We start from the raw sequence: 22,643 nt of genomic DNA, 5'->3' as shown, positions 1-22,643 counted from the left end.
AAACCCTCAATAGTCGTTCCATCCTAATTTCTTTCTGAATGTATTTTGCCATTAGGCTGTCGAACAACATCTCCTAGTTGTCCTAAATATTCTTCAAGTTTATTGAAAATTGCTGGCTTTCAGACTAAGACATTGAAGCGAGGAGAGGCCAGCTGCTGGAGAAATAACACATACTCGCCTGTCTTCTCCAAACTTGGGAGGTAAATCCTTAGTTATAGAAACTGAAGTCTCTGCTGGCTGGTGCTGATGTGCACAGTGAGAATTGTGGTGGTGCCATAATTTCAAAGTTTTTTTCCCCCACTTCTCTCTCTCTCTGTTAAATGCCTTTCCTTCCTCATAAAATATTTGTAGACCTGTTTTTTGGAATAATCTGAACCTTTTTCACATCTGTATTGATTTGTTTCTTTCTTGCCTTTGTTGGCACATTGCTACATTAATGGCATTGAGGTACTAGTGTTCAAAAACTCCAAAGCGTACCTTTAATGTCTGTTGAGATTGCGTAATATAGCTCTTTCCTCAGCTCTGTTGTAGGTTTGTGTTAAATATGTAATACAGTAAATTCTAAAATACAGTCAGGCCCCAAATAATGGACAGCGCAAACAGCTGACGTGTCCTGAATTGATAACTCTACTGATTCATTATGATCTGTTCCGTGTTTTTTTTACTGTTGAATGAAAACGCCTCTCCTTCCTGCAGCTGCTTCACAGTAAAAGCTTGCCAGCCACACTTTTACTGTGAAGAAGATGTAGGAATTGTAGAATTTGCATTAAGGTCATAGGAGTGAGATTAGAATGACTCCATCAGTACCAGCTAGACTGTGATCAGCATCTATTAGTATGCTTCTCTTTATGTTGAGTCATTTCGTGTTGTCCCTGTTGTTAAATACAAGCCCTTTGAGTGAGTTGAAGATTCATAAACTATAATAAATTGTCTTTAATTTATTATCACACACAGATTGGAGTATATTTCCTGAGTTACATAGAGTATATACTTTTGTGGATTTCTTCCAGAGAATTCAGCCATTTTTGGTTCCCAATAATCACAAAAACACTTCTGTAAGATCCAGGAGGGACTGATTATAGCAGCTTGTGGGTCTTAAGGAACAACACAGAAATTATTTGCAGCTTGTGTTGGCCTTAGCCAAGTGTTATTTATTAATAATTTATTGATTTACTGATTTATTTAGTTAGTATCCCACATCAGTATCCTGCAGTGTCTCCCATATATAGATTTTATTTGGCAGCCAGCCAGAAAGTGTTTTTGTTTTTTTTATGCACCAGAATTGTGCATTCATGTGAGCTTGTGATTTTATTCTGAATTCTAAACACTGTTTGCTATATGAAGAATGAAATATGCTACTGAGCCTCCCTATTGGCTGATTGTGTAAAATAATGCTTGAAATGCTTCAGCTTACATTATTTTAAGTAAATTACTACATCATTTTTCTAAAACTATATGTTCTTTATTAAGGCTGCCAGAGTGGCATGATATATTTCTAGATTTGTTCAAAGAAAAGAAAAAAAGCATCAACAAGAGTGTCATGCAAAACCCTGTAGTCTCTTGAGACTAAACACTGCAGATACCTCGTTCTGTCTCTGCCGTGTGAAGATGATATATAGTCTGCTCTGCATATTGCAGTCTTCTAGTATTTGGGCATGCATTTAGCACACTTGCTATGCAACAACTGTTATTTTCCTTTTGTATAGCGGGCTCGCAGTATCAGGGAGGCGTGGAGAAGATGATAGATCCTAAGAGCTCCTTGCATGCAGAGGCCGTGGTTTCAAGTAGCAGCTAACCATTCATTTTAAATAATTTCGTGTTTCCCTCTACCAATTCTCTGTCCTTCCAGTGCTATTATCAGAGCAACTGTGACAACATATTATTCAGATGATGACAGCCATTGTCTTTTTTTCTTCAGGGCTGACAAACTTCTGTTTTAGGCGGTATTATCACAGAAGAGCTGCCAATCATTTAACTGAAGATAATGTAAGTTTGTTACAGTAATTTACCATTCCGTTTGTTTTACCATGCATGTATTGCATTAATAGTAAAGGCCTGTTTTCTTCCCTTCCTTGTAAACCAATGTACAAACTAACTCAGAAAACAAACCAGTGGATTTTTCCGAATCACAAACCTAAAAGCGGCTGTTTGAAGTTTGAAAACATTTTTAATAGAAATAAAATTTTGTATAAAAAAAACTAAACATGCTTCACACACTTCATTAGTTTTCATGAGGTTTTACAAATACATAGTCAGATAGCCAGGCACTGTATCTTTTTGTACATTTTCCCCAATTTTAGGATATGTCAGGACATAAAGCAGACATCATCAATCTATTTAATAACATACATTAACTTGCCATTTAATTTGGTCAACACTCACATTTTATTCTGCAACACAAATGGTGTTGAAAGTAATACAGAGGGAGGCATGAAAAGCAGCATTGAATTCACAACACAAATGACCCCACAATGTTCTTCCCCAAGACATCAGAGGGCTTTTATACTGCACGAAGCCAACTATTAATCTGTTCAGCGAGCTCAGGGTGATTGATAGATATTGTATACTTTTGCAATTAGATTTTCATTTGTTGAAAAGCCTTAAAACACCACCTTCCTTATCACGAGAGTGCCCGAGGAGGACATGTATAGTAATGAATTTTCTCAGTAGCTGGTCCATTATGGATATCATCTTTAGGGCATATTGCACAATCCTCTCAAGGGCATACTTCATCTTAATTCCCCTCCTAATGGATCTGTACAGCTAAGCTTTACCCTTACACTACGTGTGACCAAGAGAATAGCTGGTGGCAGTGATGGGAGGGTCATCCTGGACGACAGCTCACGGTAAGATCTCCTGGCTAAAATACAGTTTATTTTAACCACGAGCCACCATTTCAAAGCACATACAGGAGGGCAGTGGCAGCCTTAGGCTAGCTGGTAACACAAATCATGGCCTCACTTAAGCACAGATAAATAATCACTCACTAGACCTTCACCATTTGAGAACAGTTTTTAACGTACAATAGACTCAGGCCCAAACAATTGTTAACAACGCTGCAACAGAGTTTTAAACGCATTCCAAATATATTTTTATTTTTTATTTTTTTAACAACACAACACAGGATGTTGAAACTGGCATGCTCAAATCAGCAGAGACCACCTTACACGTTTTAGTCTTATTAACTCAGTGGAAACCTGAGAGAGGGAAAAAAAATACATGTAGTCTGGTACGGATTTGCTGCATTGTTGAGATGACCACCATTTCCAGTCATTTGACTCATGAGATTTAGAAACAAAAACAAACACAACCCCCTCAGAGAAATCCACGGACCATGTTTTCATGCCTTTTTGGTGTTGATTAATCCCTTGTGATGCCATGAGGGTTGCAAGATTATTTATAGTTTTCAAAACTGACAACATTGAGAACACCTGAACATATTCTTGCTTTTAGTTCGGTTTCAGTCAGCACTGCTCGAGATGACAGAGAAGTCTGTGAAAGAGGGCATAGCTGAAATGTAAACACTCAAAAGGAAAGCTCCATCCGTCAGTCTCCAGGCCTTTCTGCCATGCAAGTATTTTTCATTTTTCCTTTTTTTGTTTGTGTGTGTTCTTGTGAGGCAGACAGAAGATGGAACCTTACAACTTTACTGTTACCTGCTCTGTTCCCCTGTTTTGTCCGTCCCTGTGGTCTTTTTCCTCGCCATGTCACGTCTTTGGGCAGTGCTTCTGTCATCTCCACCCAAACAATGAATTTTTTTTTCGCCAGCCGTGTAAAATTCCACTGCATTATCATAAGAACCTTTGTCCCTTAGATTGCATGGTTGCTGTAGCTGATGTAGGTTTGCTTTGTTGAGAAAGCTGAAAGAGAAAAATGTAGAGGGGAGACTGAGTGTCAAAGGTGAACTATTGTAACATATGAGATGAGGAAGACTAGGCCACGTAGGCGTTTGTTTGGCTGTTTTCCCGGTGTAACGAGTGCAAGTTTGCAAGTGTTCACTTGCTGTAGTCCCCATGCTGCAGTGTAGCATTAATGCCAATAACCCCCCATAATGTTCCCCCTTAATACATGCCTGTATTACCTACACCAGATGGGGTTTCAGTAAATCCCACTGCCACCCCCCAAGCCTCAACTTTCCAGTTGTCTCCCCCGACTGTGTTAGCTGATTCGCTGAGGTGGAGCAGATAAATCTTGACATATCACCACCAGATCTCGGCAGTTGTGGGAGCTGGCCCAGACAGGAATTTTTCAATTTCATCAAGCCATATATCCCCAGTGGCAATGACAATGACAAATGGTGCTTATTCAAATAGCCATGCACTGTGCAGCCCCTGTAAACGGTAACCCCCATCAGGATAAATTGCTGCTGGCTATCAATTCTGCGTCTTTGCCTTCTTGCCACTTATTGTAACAAAAGGCCCTATTAACCCTCCACAGAAACATAAAGCAAGATAGGAATTAATGTTGCACTATGTGTGTGTTTACATGTAGCTATTGTGATGGGCCTCAACACAGTGTGCCATTGTTCCCAAAGTGCATTGTCACACAGTTCACATTGATTTCAGTTTTCGGTGTTAACAATAAATACAATGTCAGCTCTTTTATTCTTCCATGAAGGGAAACATCTCTCACTACTGCTGGTATGAAGAGTAAACAAAGCTTTAATGTGTTTGACAATAGGCTCGATTCCCTGTTAATAAAGGCCAGACAGAGGGAATGTATCTCTGCTGACAGATATGACCAATTAAAACCTTTTCCTGCCCGACGCAAGCCGAGGAAGAGCGTTTTGGACGTCACATAAGTCATTTCTGCTGACTCAATTGCTGAAGTCATTATTTACTTCACTTGTATAAAAGCATGCGTCACTGATACAGTAGCGCTTATAATTGTATTGAGATTAGGAGGAGGCAAACTCTGTGAGATTCAGCTGCCTTAGAAAGGGGAGTCTGATGCCCTTTGATTATACGTGTTTAAACTCTGGCTGCAACCAATGTTTTTCATTATTGATCGCTTGATTGTTATTTCAATTAATGCTACAGCATGTCAATAAACACACACAAAAATAACATTTTCCCAGAGCCCAAGGTGAGGTCTTTAAATTCAGTTCAAACTTGCATTTTATAAAAGGGTAAAAAGTTATTTGGCCTCATGAATGACTTAAACAAGGGGTTTTAAGTAGTTTAAGTCATTTATGAGTACTTCAGTTCATTGGTATTGAGAAGGTAAGTCAATTATCTGGCCTGCCTTCTTTTTTCACATTTGGATTTTAACATCCTTAAATTTTATAGCAATGCTGCAAAATTGGAGCATAAGCATTTTCTCTTTATATACATTAAAGTGAACTGAAATGATTAATAATCGACATATGGGCAGCTATTTTGACAATTGATTCATTACTGTAACTGGTTTAAGCGGCTTGAATGTGAGGATTATGTGGATGTGTTGATTTTCTTTGCCATAGTAAACTGAATAACTTTGACGGTTGGTTAAATAGAAACAAGCATATGTTTTATCACATGCATTCTGTATTTTATGGTTTATTTTATTTAATTTCAATGCATTTTGTAAAGTGTATTGGGACCGTGTGTTGATGGTGATTTTGCACTTTAAATAAAACTTGATTGATTGAGTAGGTCACCCTGAGCTCTGGGAAATTACAATGGGCATTTTAAACTGTCAAAGCCATTGATTCAAGAAAGAAGTAATCAAGAAAGTAATGTGCAGCTTGTCAACATAAACACTTACCAACAGCACTGTTACTTACCGCGGTGAACCTGACACCAAAATGGTCGACTAGGAGAGAAAATAGTTATAATAATAATAATAACCTAGTTATTCAAGTTTGAGACTCGTGACATATACAAGAAGTTTTCTGTTGATTGATTTGTCAATTAATCAACTAATTATTTCAATTAAAACAGTGCTGGGGTGTGAATAGTGAGAGAGCAATAGTCAAAGAGGTAAAGTACCTTTTGAAGCAAGTGGACCATGTCAAAGTTTCAAATTTCACGTGTATACAATGTAATAATGATGAAAATCAGAATTGTGAACCTCAAAATGACAATAGAGAAGCTTTTACTGAAGTGTAACTGCAGTTATGCGTTAGATACTCTAATCCATTCCTTCATGACTTCACCCCCCTCCACACATAATTGAGAATCCTGTAATGGTTCCTTTAGACTTGAAAACTAACAACAGTGGCACATTTACTGGATTCAATGAAGTGTTAAATAACATGCTACACATCTGTTGATAAGTAATTATTTTTTACTCTGCTTCCTATCTCTGCATCAATGTGCTTGATTTACACTGAAGGACAAAACATGGCAGACTTAAAAGACAGAGTCTTTAGTCTAAGACTTCCTCATTAGCATTTGTGTGCTTACATTGTGTTTCGAGGCTTTCGCACAGCTCGGTCTTGGCTTCTCCGTTGGGTCTGAGTCCGGCCTTGGGGTTGAACTTGTTGGACATGGTGGCGGCGGTAACCACGGCCTTCAGGCTGCGTGTGCGCTTGGGCACATTCTGCTCGGGGTGGAAGAGAACAATGTAGACCTTCGGCATGTAGAGCAACCCAAGGGACACTGAGGCGCTCAGGCTCACAGAGATGGTCAGCGTGGTTGTTTGGATGTACATCTGCAAACACCAAACAACACAACACAAACAGTTTAACTGTTTTTGGCACTAGATTGTGCAGATTTTTCTATATGGGTAGAGGCCTGTACTGTACAAGCGACATCTGCTGTGTATCATTGTAATTAGAGCGTCCAATGACCCGTTTGTTGGCCAAGCTGTTGTTGAAGTAGTTTCTACTGTGTCCAACAGAGTCTTCCAAACTATCTGATGCAAGTGATGTTATAAAACTTGCTTTAAATCAGCATCTCATCTACTTTTACGGCTTGTGTGCTAAACCAGCCAAGGCCACCTTGTTTGTTTAATTTTCTGCCATACTAGTTTTAATATGGCCATCACATCAACCTGAACGCAGGTTTGATAACACCAGTCGACCGAATCCTATTCTGATTCATAACAAGCATGCCTGTTTTAAAAAAAAAAAAAAAAAAGAACAGAACAGAAGAAACAAGCTTGTGAAAATTTTACACATGATCAAATCCTCTGAATTGCAGGGGAGGGCAACTCTGAGTATCACTCTCACTCATTCCATTTTAATTGTTTCCAAAGCTGCGGCAAATTAATGAGTCATCTTCAGGGAAGCATTAAAGAAGAAAGAGAGCCTGTGTAATTTCTGTACATCTTACTATATGTTGTGACTGCTTGACTGGCCATCTGAGAGGAATTAAACTCGTAAATTGTGTTACAGAAGTTATAATTAAATGCTACAGTATACTTCCAAACATTATGACATTCTCTACAGAAGGAGGCCTATACTTTTTGTAGACTAACTGTGGGGGGAGGTGTTGGCATGGGTACAACAAAAAAAAGGTCACACTAGTGGATATTGAAACACACATTAGGCCTTAAATCTGTTCTACCAGCTGTAGAAACAAATGTTCTCTCCAACTCAGTTTGTTACCTAGTTATTACAGTAATATTTTGCGTTCATGTCATTCAGATAGGATATAGAGGATTTATGAGCTACGAAATCTCCCACTAGATTAAAAGTGTCAAAAAACAAAGACTGTTTTAAATAAAATCAAAACTTGGTAACACTTTCTAAGAAGGTCATCGCTATACTGACTTATGCATATATTCATAACACAATATAATGCTTCCATAAGACATTATAACAATTGTTATAATCACTTACGAACATGGGTTATAGCAAAGTTCATAAGTCATGATGACCTTTTGATTTAAAGTTTTATAACTAATAGTTATACCAGTTTATATCACTGTGCGCCAAGAATCTCCGTCCATGTTCCATAGTACATTTTAACCATCGACTCTGCCTCGTTATAAATACACTTTAGTCACAATTTAGAATTAGTGATCTAAAATGGAATAATAGCTTATAGTAATGTTTAATGTTATATAGCATGTCTTTGTATTTTTAGTAAAGTATTAACATGTCTATCCCTGTGTAATATATTACAGATGGCCATAATACCATATAAACTAATTATAAGAACTTATAACACGCATTTGTTTGCTTTAAGTAAACTGACACATTTTGGTCAGGGAAACTCACTTCACTTTATGAACATTTTGCAAAAAGACATCTTAATTACATCAAGGAAACTTGGGTGGTGAGAGATCGCTCACGAGAAGACATGTTACCAACCATATAACATCATGTAAGAAGAGGCTCAGATGTTGTCATAGATGCAGTGGACAATTGGAGACATTGTGGCAACCGCTCCACAACTTTTTAAAGAACATTTAAAAGTAATTGAATGGGAATACTGTTTGGGCAGTAGCAGTGTGAATCTCTCTGATTTGATTACAATTCAGAGGGCTGCAATCCATCTTGATGCATGTTTTTTTCTATGTGATGTCTGCATAATTACTAAGCATTTCATTTGCACATTAAAATCCAAAAGTAGCGCCTCCACAATTGCTTAAAAGGACTAGTTTACATCTCTAATTTACTTTCCTAGCCTGAGCTCCTCCGTGGTCACCAGCGCCCTTCCTTTAACAACCAGTTGTCAGACTCCTCTGAAAACTGAAATATAATTTAACTATCAGGATGTACAGTATATGTACAGGACACCAGTTTAGCTAGGACCTGATGCTCTCATTCTCCGACAAATTAGGTAGTATTGAAATGCAACTAATTAACATTAATCCATTACTAATTTAGCTAATTTACAAGGGAGCCAAAAAACAATCAACGTGCTTTACAGGGGTGAGGAGTTCACCTTCACTTTTTCAACAGTTGCAGAAACAACACACTGAGCGAACAAACTGTGACCTACACTGCACATGTTCTGCGAGACTGACAACTTACTAAGTAACTGTACATTACGTACTGTAACTCCAGATTCTATGAGTATAGGCGCAGCTCTCTAAGGCTATCGCTGTTGGGTTTACCCCTCTGCGTGCCTGTGCGGCACTGAGAAAAGTTGCCTATGCCCACCCACAGCGTGGGCCTCTCCTACGTTCGCACCTTGGATATTTACACAACGGTGAGACCTGGCCTTCCGCTCCCAAAATGCCTTTTCTTCAGTACTGAGAACCAAGGTCCAGTGAGGCCTTCAACTTAGAGGGCTGCGCCTATACTTATTATTACTTACTATTATAATACGTAACTACCATTCTATTTCGTATAGGCTTGGGGCCCAGCAGCTGCACACAGCAGGGCCAGCGCGAGCAGTGACCGCTTCCCCCCACCGTGGGAGAGGGCGCACACTCACAAGGGAAAATCACTCAGCCAAAACACTCAGTACTGAGTGAGTCAGCGAGAAACAGGAGACATCCCACGGACGAAAGAGCATGGGGACAACCAGGGAGCCGCCGTGCAGATGTCGTCATCCCACTGTGCAACGCCACAGAGGAGGAGATGCCTCTCGTGGAGTGTGCCCTGATGCCGTCCGGAGGGGACTCACTGGCAGACACACAACTGGCCTCGTACAGCCAGCGAGACAGGCGCTGCACCGACAGGGGAAGCCCCTTGGACTGCTCCCTGTATTGCATAAACACGCCCTGCAAACGGCGCCAGGCAGCCAAGTAACAGGACAGCGCATGCACTGGGCAGAGGAGGTGGGACGTAGCGTTGTCCTCAGACCCATGGGGGGGGGGACCGGAAAAAGCTGGTGATGCTCTTAGGCATGAATGCAGGATTGGGGCACAGGACAGCAGAGCTGCTGCCTGAATCCTGAGACACAACGGAGCCACAGAGAGGGCAGCCAGATCGCTGACCCTCTTGGCCGATGTCAGAGCCACAAGTAAGGCGACCTGGGCCGAAAGAAACTTCAGGCCCGCTGTCACTAAAGGCTCAAAAAGGGGGTTGGGTTTGCGCGTGTAAGACCAGCGCCAAGAGGGCAGCAGGAGGACGTCCCGCAGGCTCAGTGAAAACCACAGGGCACACTGAGCGTTTTCCCGGTCGGCAAACAGATCCACCTCTGCCACGCTGAACCGGAGCCAGATCTGGGCCACCAGATCGGGATGGACCACCAATAATCTGGGCGAGGGCCCCCCCTCAACATGATGTCCGCCCCTCTGTTCAACACGCCCACAGGAGCAGCCGCCTGGCTGAGAAGCTCCGGCGCATTTATGTGGAGAGGCATGTGACTCATAGAGAGGGAGTCCCGCCAGTAGGCCAGATTCGAACCCACAGACAGAGGAACAGTGATCAGGCGCCGTCTCTGTCTCACCGGGTTGTTGTGAACTCAACCAGACGCACTTCAAAGAAGGTCAGATGGTGTCAAAAGAGGGAGGGAAGTTTCCCTCCCCGAGAGTTGACCTTTTTACATGTAAAACCCAGACACATCGCCTGGTGTTGGTAAGGACCGAAAGAGACTCAATCAGACAATGAATCGCTTAAGGATTGTGTATTCAGAGAGCCTTAGTGAACCTTTCTAGCCGTAAAGGTGTCACTAAAGACAGTCCACAGGACAGGAAAAGGGGCGATCTGACCCCTTCTCCCTCCAGCAGGTCACCTCCAGCCTCAATCTGACTCTTTTCTCTCCACAGAACGGCTGAGCCATAAACCACCAATACATTCTCTGATAACCTGTGCGATAAGCCAGGAATGCAGAGAAGAAAGACCATAAAAACCCCTGTTACTCGAACCAAGCAAGGTTCCAGTATAACTGTGTTTATTCTGTTTAAATAATAACCTTGCTAAGTGAGCAGCAGTGTTAGCCTCTGAGTTTAGTAAGTAATAACCCTGTTGTTATCCTTTAGTGATGTTTGAAGACTAGCAGACCCATAAGAAAGTAATCTTGAACTAGTTTTCTAACCTTTTTCTGTGTTGTCTTAAGTCATTCCTGTTACTCCCTAGTAATCACTGTCTATTCAATGCTAACTAATGCTTTAGTTAAATGTTTCATATACAATTTCTTACTAAATTATCCATGGAAACGCTCGTAGGCATCACCAGCCTCTCAGTTAAAGTGGAATGTCTACTCTTTTCTTGTGTGACCCGAGCGCCACCAAGGGGACAAGAAAGGTATAACACGCAAGTGTTTAAAACTCGGCTTACACTGACAGAATTGTTAAATAGGCCTAACTATCACCATGTAATTGCATAAACGAAATTTTACTGTCATGCTTACATCTAAATTGTCTCATGAGTTAAAACCAGTAACTAGCAAGTATACTGAGGACATGTAACCAAGCTTTGTTACGTTTTATATAACCATTATAACCTTTTTCCATAGTGTTTAGCCTTGTTTTAACTGTCTTTATCCGAATGTTTAGAACTAAGTATTTTCCAAATGTCGATATTGTGGAGAGAGAGATCAAAGAGAAATACGCGCAACGTATATTTCTTTATCCCAAAAGTTAACACCTTAGCGACGTTTGGGAGACCATCCCCAACATTGACGTCACTACCTAGCGGGATCAATAAAAAGGCCCTGCTGTCTTTTGTTCCAGTTTTTCTTGCCTCTTCAAGACTCTTCGTTTAAACTTTCTTGAAACTAAACTTATACGTTCTCTTCCTTTACTTTTGAAATTCCGATTTTTGTTTCGTACTTAAATCTCCTTCAGACGAGCTGAGAAAGCTACGACCCTGAATTCCAAATTTCTCAGCGGGAGATTTGATTTTCTTTATTCTGTTTGGAGCTGCCTGTTAAACCTCAGCAACATTAAATAGCCTATATTCCCGAGGCCTCGCGAACCTACGGTGAATGTGTGAGTTTATTTGATTTTGTTGTTGCAACCTCATCCGACTGTTGTGAGCAACTTTGGACCAGAAACTCAGAAGCCTTCATTTATGGCCTTGAATAAATGAAACCACGGCTCTGACGACAGAACCCTGAGTGGGCCCTATAGCGACACCAAACGAACTGAGATCAGAGCAAAAGCCTTGGCTGACAGCCCGTTGCTGCAAGTGCTTCCCACAAGAGGACTCCGGACCCAATCCACCGGTTTCAACCCAACTCGAAAACGCCACTGGGGTCGGGCCAGAACCGACTTCCCGAGCCAACCGGCAGTCGAGCCTCGCCACGGGACCTGCAGCAACGGTAGGCCAAAACAAACAACACTCTGTGACTCGTTGGTGTTCTATGGGCTCCATCCACAGTTAATAACCCTTAGATTAGACAAATTAAATCTGCAACCCAATTTCGGTCATTCGTTCCCTCATACTCGTAGAATTCTCTCCCTCTACAATAAACTGAAATTCAATTGAACCTTACATAGGCTACCCTGTTTTAGTACCTCCTTGTTGTCATATTAACTGTTATCCCTGTAATATCACCACATTTACCCACAATTGTACCCTCTTTTGTTAGTTAATAAATTCACTTTGAGCACAGCGATGTATGTGTGTGTTATTCAGAATCTAGAGTCCCTATACATAGAACTTACGCTCAGATCTGAGACTGACTGATTGACCTTACGATTTCAGAATAACAACTAATGAATTAACCGAACTCTGTATAATTCTCAGGCTATACTCAAGGACCTAAAGCCTTGGGCGGACAAGCAAATCTTTAGGTGGTGCTCCTAATTTCGAGGTATAAATTAATATTCCCGGAAATATTAATTTTCATAACTGTATTAAAATTTTACGTAGCCGAGGTCTGCTACAGGGTCAACACACAGGCAGATGAACCACCGCTGCAACCTCCTCATGTGCAGGAGGCCCAGGGGGACCACCACGTGAGCAGCCGACATGAGGCCCAGAAGCCTCATGACTGACAGAGCTGTCACCACTGCCTGTGGGACAACACAGCGGAGCAGCTCCACCAGAGCCTCCACCCTTCCCTGAAAGAGCCGTGCTCTCCACAGAGAGGAGTCAAGTACCACACCAGGTAGATGAGCCTCTGGGAGGGGAGAGCAGCACTCTTCTTCCAGTTCACTGTGAAAAACCCAGGTGAGACAGGTGTTCGACAAGCTCGGCTGTCTGCATCACCGCCTCGTCCTGGGACTGCACCAGCAGCAGCACATTGTCCGGATTAAACAGGACCCTGATGCCCAACCGCCGCAGTGGTGACAGAACCGCCTCAACACACGCAGTGTGACGGCGGCCACTGACTTCATAGAGACAGTGGCAGGCCGAGGAGGAAATATTCTGCTTGGGGCATCAGAGCCAGACTGCATGAAAGCCATTAGGCCAGCTGCAGCCTGTCTGTGTTATGCCACTCCCCTGGTGAGGGGAGGGAGGCAGGGGCTCATCGCTGTGCCTCTCGACCAGCAAGGGAAGACGTTTGGGGAGGCGTACATGTGGGCTCAGGCCAGCCACCTGACCATGTCAGGGAGGGGGCAAGGGGAGAGAGGATGTACAGGTTTGCAGCAAGGCCAGGCTGATTGTTAGCCATTTGTTTAACACACAGCTGGCTCACACAGTGTGGGGAAGTTAGAAACCGCAGCTTTCTTCATAATCTCAAGAGCAGCTGTCTGTAAAGTGCAACACTAGGTCATGTAGTTTACAAGAAACGCAATTCTCCCCAGCGTCACTATCACCTGCCGTGCGTAATGTGTACGGCACACACTTGTTGTCGTACATCACACATGTACAGCACACAACACAGCCTGTCACACACCTCTGGGGTTGTGTGTAGTGCTATCCTGTCCGCATGAAGCGTAATGACCGCTTAGAGGGCTCATATGACACAGTGATTATGCACAAGCTCGCAGTCAGGCGCTGCCGGGGGAACGTGCGTAATGTGAACAGAATCACACACTGCCCCTGTACAGAGTGTACATGTGTTCTGTCCACACAAAGCGAAATGTCCGCTGTCGTGGGCTGCTTGTTGCTTTGAGCCTGTAGTCATTTAGTCCAGAGATGGAGGGTTTTTTTGGGAACAGGATGACTGTGGAACGTTTGAAGCAGGAGGGAACTTGACACAGCTCCAGTGATTTGTTGAAGATCTGAGTGAAGATGGGGGCCAGCCGGTCCGCACAGATTTTCAGGCATGATGGTGAGACACCGTCAGGTCCAGGAGCCTTCCTGATCTTCTGCCTTTGGAAGAGGTGGCTCACATCCTCTTCACAGATCTTGAGTGCAGGTGAGAGGTCAGAGGGGGAAGGTGACTGTTTGAAGATGGTGTTGGAGTGGGGGGAGAGGTGTGACTCTGGGCTTTTCAAACCTACAGTAGAAACCATTCAGCTCATCTGCCAGTCGTTGAGTACCAGCAGTGTTGGGGAATGGTTTCTTGTAGTTTGTGAGTGTCCGTAGGCTTCTCCACAACGACGCAAGGTCGTTGGCTGCACATTTAGCTTTTCAGCGTAGCACCTCTTTGCAGCTTTGACCTCTTTAGTCATTGTGTTCCTGGCCTGGTTGTACAAGACTCTGTCCCCACTTCTGAAGGCATCCTCCTTGGTCTGAAGCTGCCTGAGCTTCGCTGTGAACCAGGGTTTTTGGTTGTTGTATGTGCGGAAGGTTTTAGTCGGCACACACATGTCCTCACAAAAAACTGATGTAAGAGTCAGTTAGTTCGTCCAGGTCAGTGGCTGCAGCCTCAAAAACACTCCAGTCAGTGCAGTCAAAGCAGGCCTGTAACTCCAGCTTTTCACAGTCTTTACAACAGGTTTAGCAGATTTCAGTTTTTGCCTGTGTGTCGGGATAAGATGAACCAGACAGTGATCAGAGAGTCCTAAGGCTGCACGGGGAACAGAGCGATAGGCGTCCTTTAATGTTGTGTAGCAGTGGTCCAGTGTGTTACTGTCCCTGGTGGGACACTTTTTGTACTGTTTGTATTTTGGAAGTTCATGACTGAGGTTTGCTTTGTTAAAGTCCCCAAGAACAATGGCAGGGAGTCTGGATGTTTTTTCTCCATGTTAGTTATTCCACCTCCGCCTGTGTTAGTGAGGCGTTAATACTCCTGGCCGACGAGAACAGCGACCAGAACAAACGAGGAAAACTCCTGTGGTGAATAAAACGGTTTACAGTTTATAAATAATGTCTCTAGGTGAGGCCTGCATGATTTCTTCAACACTGTGACATCTGTGCACCAACCTTCGTTTATATAGAAACAGAGTCCGCCTCCCTGTGTTTTTCCCGTGAGCTCCCTTTGGCGATCCGCGCAGATGAGATTAATTCCCGGTAGTTGAAGTGCGCTGTCCGGGATGCGCTCGGTGAGTCACGATTCCGTGAAACAGAGGGCAGCAGATCTGCAGAAGTCCGAGTTAGTTCTGTTGAGGAGTAGCAGGTCGTCCATTTTGTTGGCCAGAGAGCAGACATTCGCCAGGTGAATTGAAGGGAGCGCAGTGCGAAATCCCCGCTGTCTCAGCTTAACCAGCGCGCCTGCACGTTTTCCCCTGCAAAGGATCCCAAACAGAGCTGCCGCTCTTCCAACTAGTAACTCCGGGAAAGTTCCAGGGTCAATAAAGAGCGGTGGAATAGTATGAGCAGTAGAAAGTCAAATGTTTAAGAGCTCTTCTCTGGTAAAAGTTACCAGAGAGGGACGGCAGAAAACAGCATTAACTAACAAAAACACAACAAGCACTACGGAGTGTAATCCCGAGGCGGCCGTCTGCAGTGCCATCTTCATCTAGAACCAAGAAATCAAAGAAATCAAAAGGTGCTTCAACAAAGTATTAGTCTAAGGTTGTGCACACTTATGCAACCAGGGTATTGTAAGATTTTTATTTTTCATTTTTCCCCCTCAAAGATTTCAATTTGTTTTTCTATTGAATTGTTCACATTATAGGTCACATTAAAGGTGGAAAAAGTTCTGACATGATTTATCTTTGTCTCATTATTTTACATCATAAGAGCCTGGCATTTTAATAGGGGTGTGTAGACTTTTTCTATCCACTGTATATACAAGGTGCGCACGTAGGAGAGGCCCACGCTGTGGGTGGGCGTAGACAGCTTTTCTCAGTGCCACGCATGTGCGCGGAGGGGATAAACCCAATAGCCCAATGGAACTTTAGTATTTTCCCCCGCTAAATTTTACCTTCACGATCTCCCCGCTCTGCCACTCTCTCTATCTCTTTCGCTGGCACACACAGGACACACAGGGAGCCAAAACAGTGATGAGTGTTGCTGCACAGTGTGCCAGTGAAAATCAATAGTGTCGCAGTCATATTGACGAGCATGTGAAATTTCAGTAGTTATGAACTTTGCTATAGTGCTTAATGCATGTTTAAGTGATTATAACAATTGTTATAATTTCTTATGGAAGCATTATATGGTGTTATAAATATATGCATAAGTCATTATAGTGATAACCTTCATATAAAGTGTTACCCAAAACTCTAATAGCATCAAATCGGCTCATTTAAAAAGGAATCATTTGCTTGTGTGTGGTTACACTTGAACTGCTACAAATATATAAAACAACCAAATAATCTAATTTAGGGTATTTATCTAGTAACTCCGTGACAATAATTGTTGAGACAGAGGGGGTCAGTAGCTAGCAGTGGGCATCATGATCTCAGGGAAACAAATTCTTACATGATAGTATTAAAAGGCTGTTATTAAGGGCTATACCATGCAGATAAATGCATTGTCTCCCTCCTATGTCGAAATCATTGAACAAAAATTGCCATCCCTCATCCAAATTTGATCAGTAAGCATAAAATTCAATCATGCTGTGAAGCCTGACGTTACAGCATCTGGCCTGTATCTGTTGCTGTGACAAACAAAAAACTTCATATTTTTCCACTTTAGGTTCTCGCACTGCCTCAAGCCTAAGCCATTTTTGTTTGTGTTTCACTTTTAAAGGCATTTAATAAGGCAAACTTTCAGTTCCTGTCTTCTAAAGGCGGTTTATTAAACTGCTGAGTAAAAGAAATATTTCTTTTAATTATTATTATTTTTTAATCCCACAAGGGCTACCCACAAGTGTCTTATTTTCTCTGTAGGATGGGAAAGGCAGATTTTCAATAAGAAACACTGCTGTGGGCAAAAGTGATGAGAATCTCAGCAGAAATGAGCAGCTGCAGGATGAAAAAAGTGCAGAGTGCATCATTGTTCTTCGAATACCATGAGTACTGTTTTATGCCACTGTTAAGATCATACATTGGAATCCATATACGGTCTTAACATGCGCTAGCAGATCACGATCAAACACTTTCTGGGGCCAGGATATAAGACGCAACTAAGACAGGCTCTCATTCATAGGCTTTGTACCTTAAACTAAACAGTAAATATTTGATATGATTCTGCCTTTAGAGTAGTATCTCTACCTTTGACTGAATGGGTTTGCATCAGCTACTGAGTGACCCTCAGTAGATCCCCGCTGGTTTTTCATCAAAGCAGGGTAGCATTTAGCTCTCCAGATGTGACCGCTGATTGAATATCTTGTTTGTTTTTTATTATTTGTGACTCTCCACAGCGCTTTTCCCCCCCAGACTGGCTGCATCTCATCTCAGCCAGTCCTGGTACCACGTGGGACTGCTGGCTGGAGAGAACAATGGAAGAATGGAGGCTGTATGATAAAGGGGACAGCTGCAGTAGTCCCCTCTCAGCTGTAGGGAGTGTTAACCAGTGAACTGCTCTGGGCTCGGTTCACTGCTGCCTCAGGGACTTACTGTTGAACCCAAGCTGTTACTCACATGAACAGACAAAAAAGTTCTGCTGCCTTTCAACCAAGAATAGCTCTCTTCAAAGCCATCCTTGCATCACTTAGTACATACAGTAAAATTGGAGTTAATTAGCCATAAATTGAAATAGGGCTCGGGGGATAGAGCTAAAATTGGTATCACGATATTAAAAAAAAAACAAAACTTCAATATATACATCACAATATGATACAAATGTATGCAAAAGTAGTTCATGTACAAGTATATTTGCAATAACAAAGTACAGGCTGTAACTAATGCCTATTTCATCATCAATTAATCTGCAGATTATTTAGTCAATTAATTGTCTATAACTCATCATAAAACTGTGAAAATACTTCCAGAGACCAAGGTGACCAAAACTAAATCTCACACTGGAGAAGCTAAATTCATTTAACTAAACTATTAATGAACTAGTCTTTGCAGCTTTGGTTGAAATTAAATATTATTTCTTCTGAACAGGGGTATATCAGACAAAACATAACATCTTCAACAAAAAAAACTTGTTCTTCATTACAATGTGCTTTTCGACTGTATGACAGAATGCTCAACAATAGCACAATTAGAGCCCGACTAATACTGCTAATTCATACAGATCCATACAAATAACATAAACTAACATTTATCACTAGAGATGAGGCCTAGGCTGAGTGTGCTGTTATACAGTATAAATATACAGTATAAAAAAAACAACAAGTGGCACTTTTCAGTTGGTGTAACGAAACAGTTTCTAAACTGTCTCAAACATATCTTTGGCATTTATTTTGGCGTTATTTGTATAGCGCCTTTCTTAATATTGTTATCTTATTTGAAATAACTATATTTCTGTCTAGTATTTCACCATAGCATCAAGATGCCTCGGGATTAAAAAAAACAAACAAAAAAACCTCCAACTGTACTGCTTCATTAGTGCCACAGTGTGTTTGCTTACAAATGGAGTTTGTTTTCAGTTTCAGACCAGCTCCATCCATTAATTTGTATTTCCCTGATTGCAGTGCACCTGAGCATACACAGACCGGAGCTCATAAAAGCCAGTTGCTGTATATTTCATACACATATCATCACACTGCAATCAGTAGATCTTGCCTGAAGCAAAAAACAACATAGGAGAAGCAGTGTATGGCAGCATTAACGACTGAACTAGATGCGAGGTAGAATGTGCAACACAACAGAGTGATAACGTCTGTGATGTAAGATTAATCTGAGGGTACCCAAATGTAAACATTCTATTTTAAACCAGGGACTCTAGAGAGCTTCTGCTTCAGGATGCAAACTACCAAATTAATTTAAACTGCACAATTCCCACTCTACATTAAGCTGCTGCATTATTTCTCAGCATGCTATGGAAACGTTCCGCAGAGGGGCATGCTGCATGAGAATTCACTATAATTGCACACTAATTAAGCTAATAAACAAATAGAAGCCTTAGGGGACACAATAATAGCTGCGTGGGGGAATGTCATTTATAAAGATCACAATCTTTTGTTCTAGGTTAGCTTCACTGGAGCACTATTATTCATGTTATTGTCAATAATGCTGGTTATCTTTCTACTGTAAGGTCACAAAGAGAGAAATGAAAGGACCAGGGGGTGGTAACAGGTAGCAGGGACGAACACAGAGCCGACACAGTCGCGAGCACACTTCTGTCTGACATCTAGTCTCGTTGAACTTACTGCAACTCCCACTTATTGTCCGACTAGTGCACTAACAGCAGGTTTTTGTCATCGTGTTGACAGTGCCAATAGTGTGATGGAGTCTTCATAGTGAAATAAACAACACCACTCAATGCATCAGTCCATTCATGCACTGTAATGGCAGTGCCTCTTTGTGTGGACTGATTGAATTTGAACTGAGCCCATTGTGCTGAAGCCTCATTCCCATGCAAGCTATTGTCCGACGCTGCTCCTCCTGCCTCTGTCTTTGAGACAGCTGCTGATTTAGATGGTTTCTCTGGGTAAGCAGGTGTCACTTCTATTCCTGCAGCTAGCAGAAAGCTTGGTGATCACACTCCATAGATAGACCAGATGTCTCTGTTTGAATGATAGAGAAAGCCTCCCATGGCATTCGTTACATTTATCCTGGCACCAGATGACAAATAAATGACTGTGCTTGTAATGCAGAGGCAGAGGCCTGCTGTAAACTGGTGATGAGCGTACAGCGAGGCTAGATAAGGTAAATCAAGACCCGGAGGAAGTGGAGCATTTAATTGCCCTGAAAGACATGTCAACGTGGGCTGTGAGGCTTTGTGGGCCCTGTCATTTACAGTACGATGATTATGAGGTGTGTTTGCTTTGACATGTTAATTCCTTAAATAAGAACTGTGTTTATGTAACAGCTCAGAGAATCAGTTCACAGGGTTTGTTTTTTATATGAAGCCTTGCACAGCAAAACAGGCTACTTTACTGTTAGGCAGTAGAGCTGTAAGTAATGATTATTTTCATTGTAGATTAATCTTTTTTCATTAACCAATAAGTTGTTTGGTCTATGAAATGTTAGAAAACTGTGAAAAATGACAAGACGACAAACTCAAACATCTTGGTTTGTCCACAGCCCAAAGGTATTTACTTTACTGCCATAGAGGAGTAAAGAAACCTGAAAATATTCACATTTAAGAAGCTGAAATCAAAGAATTTACGTTTGTCTTTACTTAAAAAAATCATTTATCTAAATAGTTTGATTAATTTAATAGTTGACTACTAATTAATCATTCATAGCAGCTTTATTAGGCAGTAAAAGCCAATAAGTTATCCAGATTTAATTAACAAAACACACTGTTTGTAACAGCCATTCAGAATGATACATAGAAGCGTTCTATGATCTGACACTTGCCAGGGTGACATCATTTGTCTGTGCTTTCCAAAACCGTTCAGTTTTATGATCCTTATGATTGGTTAAGTTGGTTTGAAATTACTACTATGTTAAGGTTAGGGGTCTCTGTCAAAATGTCTCTGTCACAACTTTTTGTTTAAGGTTTATGAAACCATTGTCATGGTTAAAATAACTTTTTTTTCCCAGCAGAAAATGGAACTAAATGTCCCTGAATCCTACATTGGTGACCTACTCATCCAACGAACTCCTCCCTCTGTGGATTTTGTGGCTCACACTACTACCTTGCTTGCTTTGCCACTTAAAGTAAACGTTTGGTGTTTTTGGGGACTTGCTGACATGACTGATGCAGTCTTTTTTCCCGGGAGGACAGTCTCTTAAAAACAGTCTACAATACCAAAGTAACTTAATGCTGCTTTTTTTCCGACTCGGCACTCAAAAGCCCTTTTAGGTATATATTAAATATGATTATTCTCTCTCAAATTAGGCACGAAAAAATGTAGGACATTTCCCTGAAGCATTTCCATTTTGTCTTCCATCTCATGTCTTACCTTAACAACCCTCAAGGCAATGGTAGAAGTTTTCCAAATGACAAAAGTGGAACTATCTCCCAGCCATTGTGTATACAGTTTTCTACAAGAAATAATAATTCATGAGTGATTAATATAATTGTGTATTATGGCTGAGACATGTTTTCAGGGTTTGTAAATTAAACCCATCTGAGGTGAAGGAGAAGAAACAGAAAGTAGGACTTTACTTACCCTTCAAAGCTTTTTTCCCCCACTTCTATTTTACTATTCAAAGCCATGCTAGCTAATGGATTACCTCATCCTCCAAAAAAGCTGTTCAATCTCCCTGTGATTGTATAATTCTCTTTCATCTTCAGAGAGAGGAGATGGAATGATTAAACAAAGAACTCGCTGATATCCCAGGCTGCAGTTGACTTGTGACTTAAGATGTGCAACACTCACATTAAAAAATAATGTGGACTTTGCACTTGGACTGCTTTTTCTTTACTTTGGGATGCTTGTTGACATTTCAGTACATTTTCCTGAATACATTTACTGAAATGTAACATATAACAAGCAGTCTCTATTGAGCTCAGCAGGACTCATTGTTTTCAACATGTAGATGCCGTTTTGCGTTTTAACACCAGTGGATTTGTGGGGTAAGAGGAAGCCAGTATGCAGATCCACAATACTTTAGACTTTATGGTGTTAACACAACATGCAGCATATGACAAAATGTAATTGTACTGCTGGTCACATATTGCATTATTAATGTAATTCAATTGACTGCAGTCATATGCAGATTTTCTGCAATGCTGTAAACTATAGAAATTATTTTGGGATGCTGAGCGTGACACAATGCGCACACACACACACACTCTAGAACGTTTTTCCACAAAGGTAGCTATCACAGCCAGTTTTCCAGGCCAGCATTTTGATGCATTGTTTTGTTTAATCCCAGAGGGAAGGAGGTAAGGATTAATTTGTTGCATCTGTCAGACCCATGCTGGCACCACTGATAGTGTCCATGCCAGTATGAGGCCTTTCCCTCACTGCTGTACTCTCTTGTAGCCACTGAGCCCCTTTTGTTGCACTGCCAAAAGACCTCTTTCAACTGGATCTACACATTTCTACTGTGCCATTGTTGTACCCCTTTGGCTTTGAACCAAGAATGTCTCCACTGGATGTGCGTTACAAGCCCAGCCTCCATTTCCATGTCCCTTTCGGATCCCTCTTGACCTGTGGCTTCCCATTGGTCCCGCTGGATGTGATCCAGGTCCACGGTTCATGAGGTCAGACACATTGATTTGACATGGGAATGCGAGTGTGAGCTTGTGTTTGTGTAAAAGCTTGTGGGTCTCTACTGCAGTACGGCATATAGCCGTCATATATCAGTCATAGTCATTGTGTTAAGATTATTAGAGGATGCACTCATAAAACTGTGTCGACACTTCATAGGTTGTTAGTACATTTGAAATATGAGGCTTCCACATGACATCATAGAATACATGCACAGTAGAATATTTTAAAATAATTAACATTAGTGTGGGACTGAGGTACAAATTTAAAGATTTCTGAAAAAAAAGTTGATGAGTGTGCAGAAAAATCCAGGATTCGAATTTAAGTACAGACATATTCAAAGCAAAATGTACTTATTATTAAAGTATCATAGTAAAAGTATACACAACAGCTGCTGTCAAAGTTATACTATATTCAGTATAATCTAATATT

At 41.5% G+C, this 22,643-nt stretch overlaps 1 protein-coding gene across 2 annotated transcripts in view; it reads right to left on the bottom strand.

The window, feature by feature from the left end:
• Window positions 1–2,145: 2,145 nt before the first annotated feature.
• Window positions 2,146–22,643, bottom strand: part of LOC119885944 (metabotropic glutamate receptor 4-like) — a 180,402-nt gene continuing 159,904 nt past the window's right edge. For both annotated transcript variants that reach the window (XM_038696318.1, XM_038696317.1), the window contains exons 10-11: window positions 6,387–6,633; window positions 2,146–3,860 (exon numbers count right to left, since the gene is read on the bottom strand). In XM_038696318.1, coding sequence (XP_038552246.1) covers window positions 3,811–3,860; window positions 6,387–6,633 — 297 coding nt within the window. In that variant the 3' untranslated portion in view covers window positions 2,146–3,810. The remainder of the gene's footprint in view (window positions 3,861–6,386; window positions 6,634–22,643) is intronic.

The sequence above is a fragment of the Micropterus salmoides genome, unplaced genomic scaffold (genome assembly GCF_014851395.1).
Source record: "Micropterus salmoides isolate LMB-PRFRI ecotype aquatic unplaced genomic scaffold, ASM1485139v1 Ms_hic_scaffold_4, whole genome shotgun sequence".
Classification (NCBI taxonomy): Eukaryota; Metazoa; Chordata; class Actinopteri; order Centrarchiformes; family Centrarchidae; genus Micropterus; species Micropterus salmoides.
This window is presented reverse-complemented; position numbering and strand designations above follow the sequence as displayed.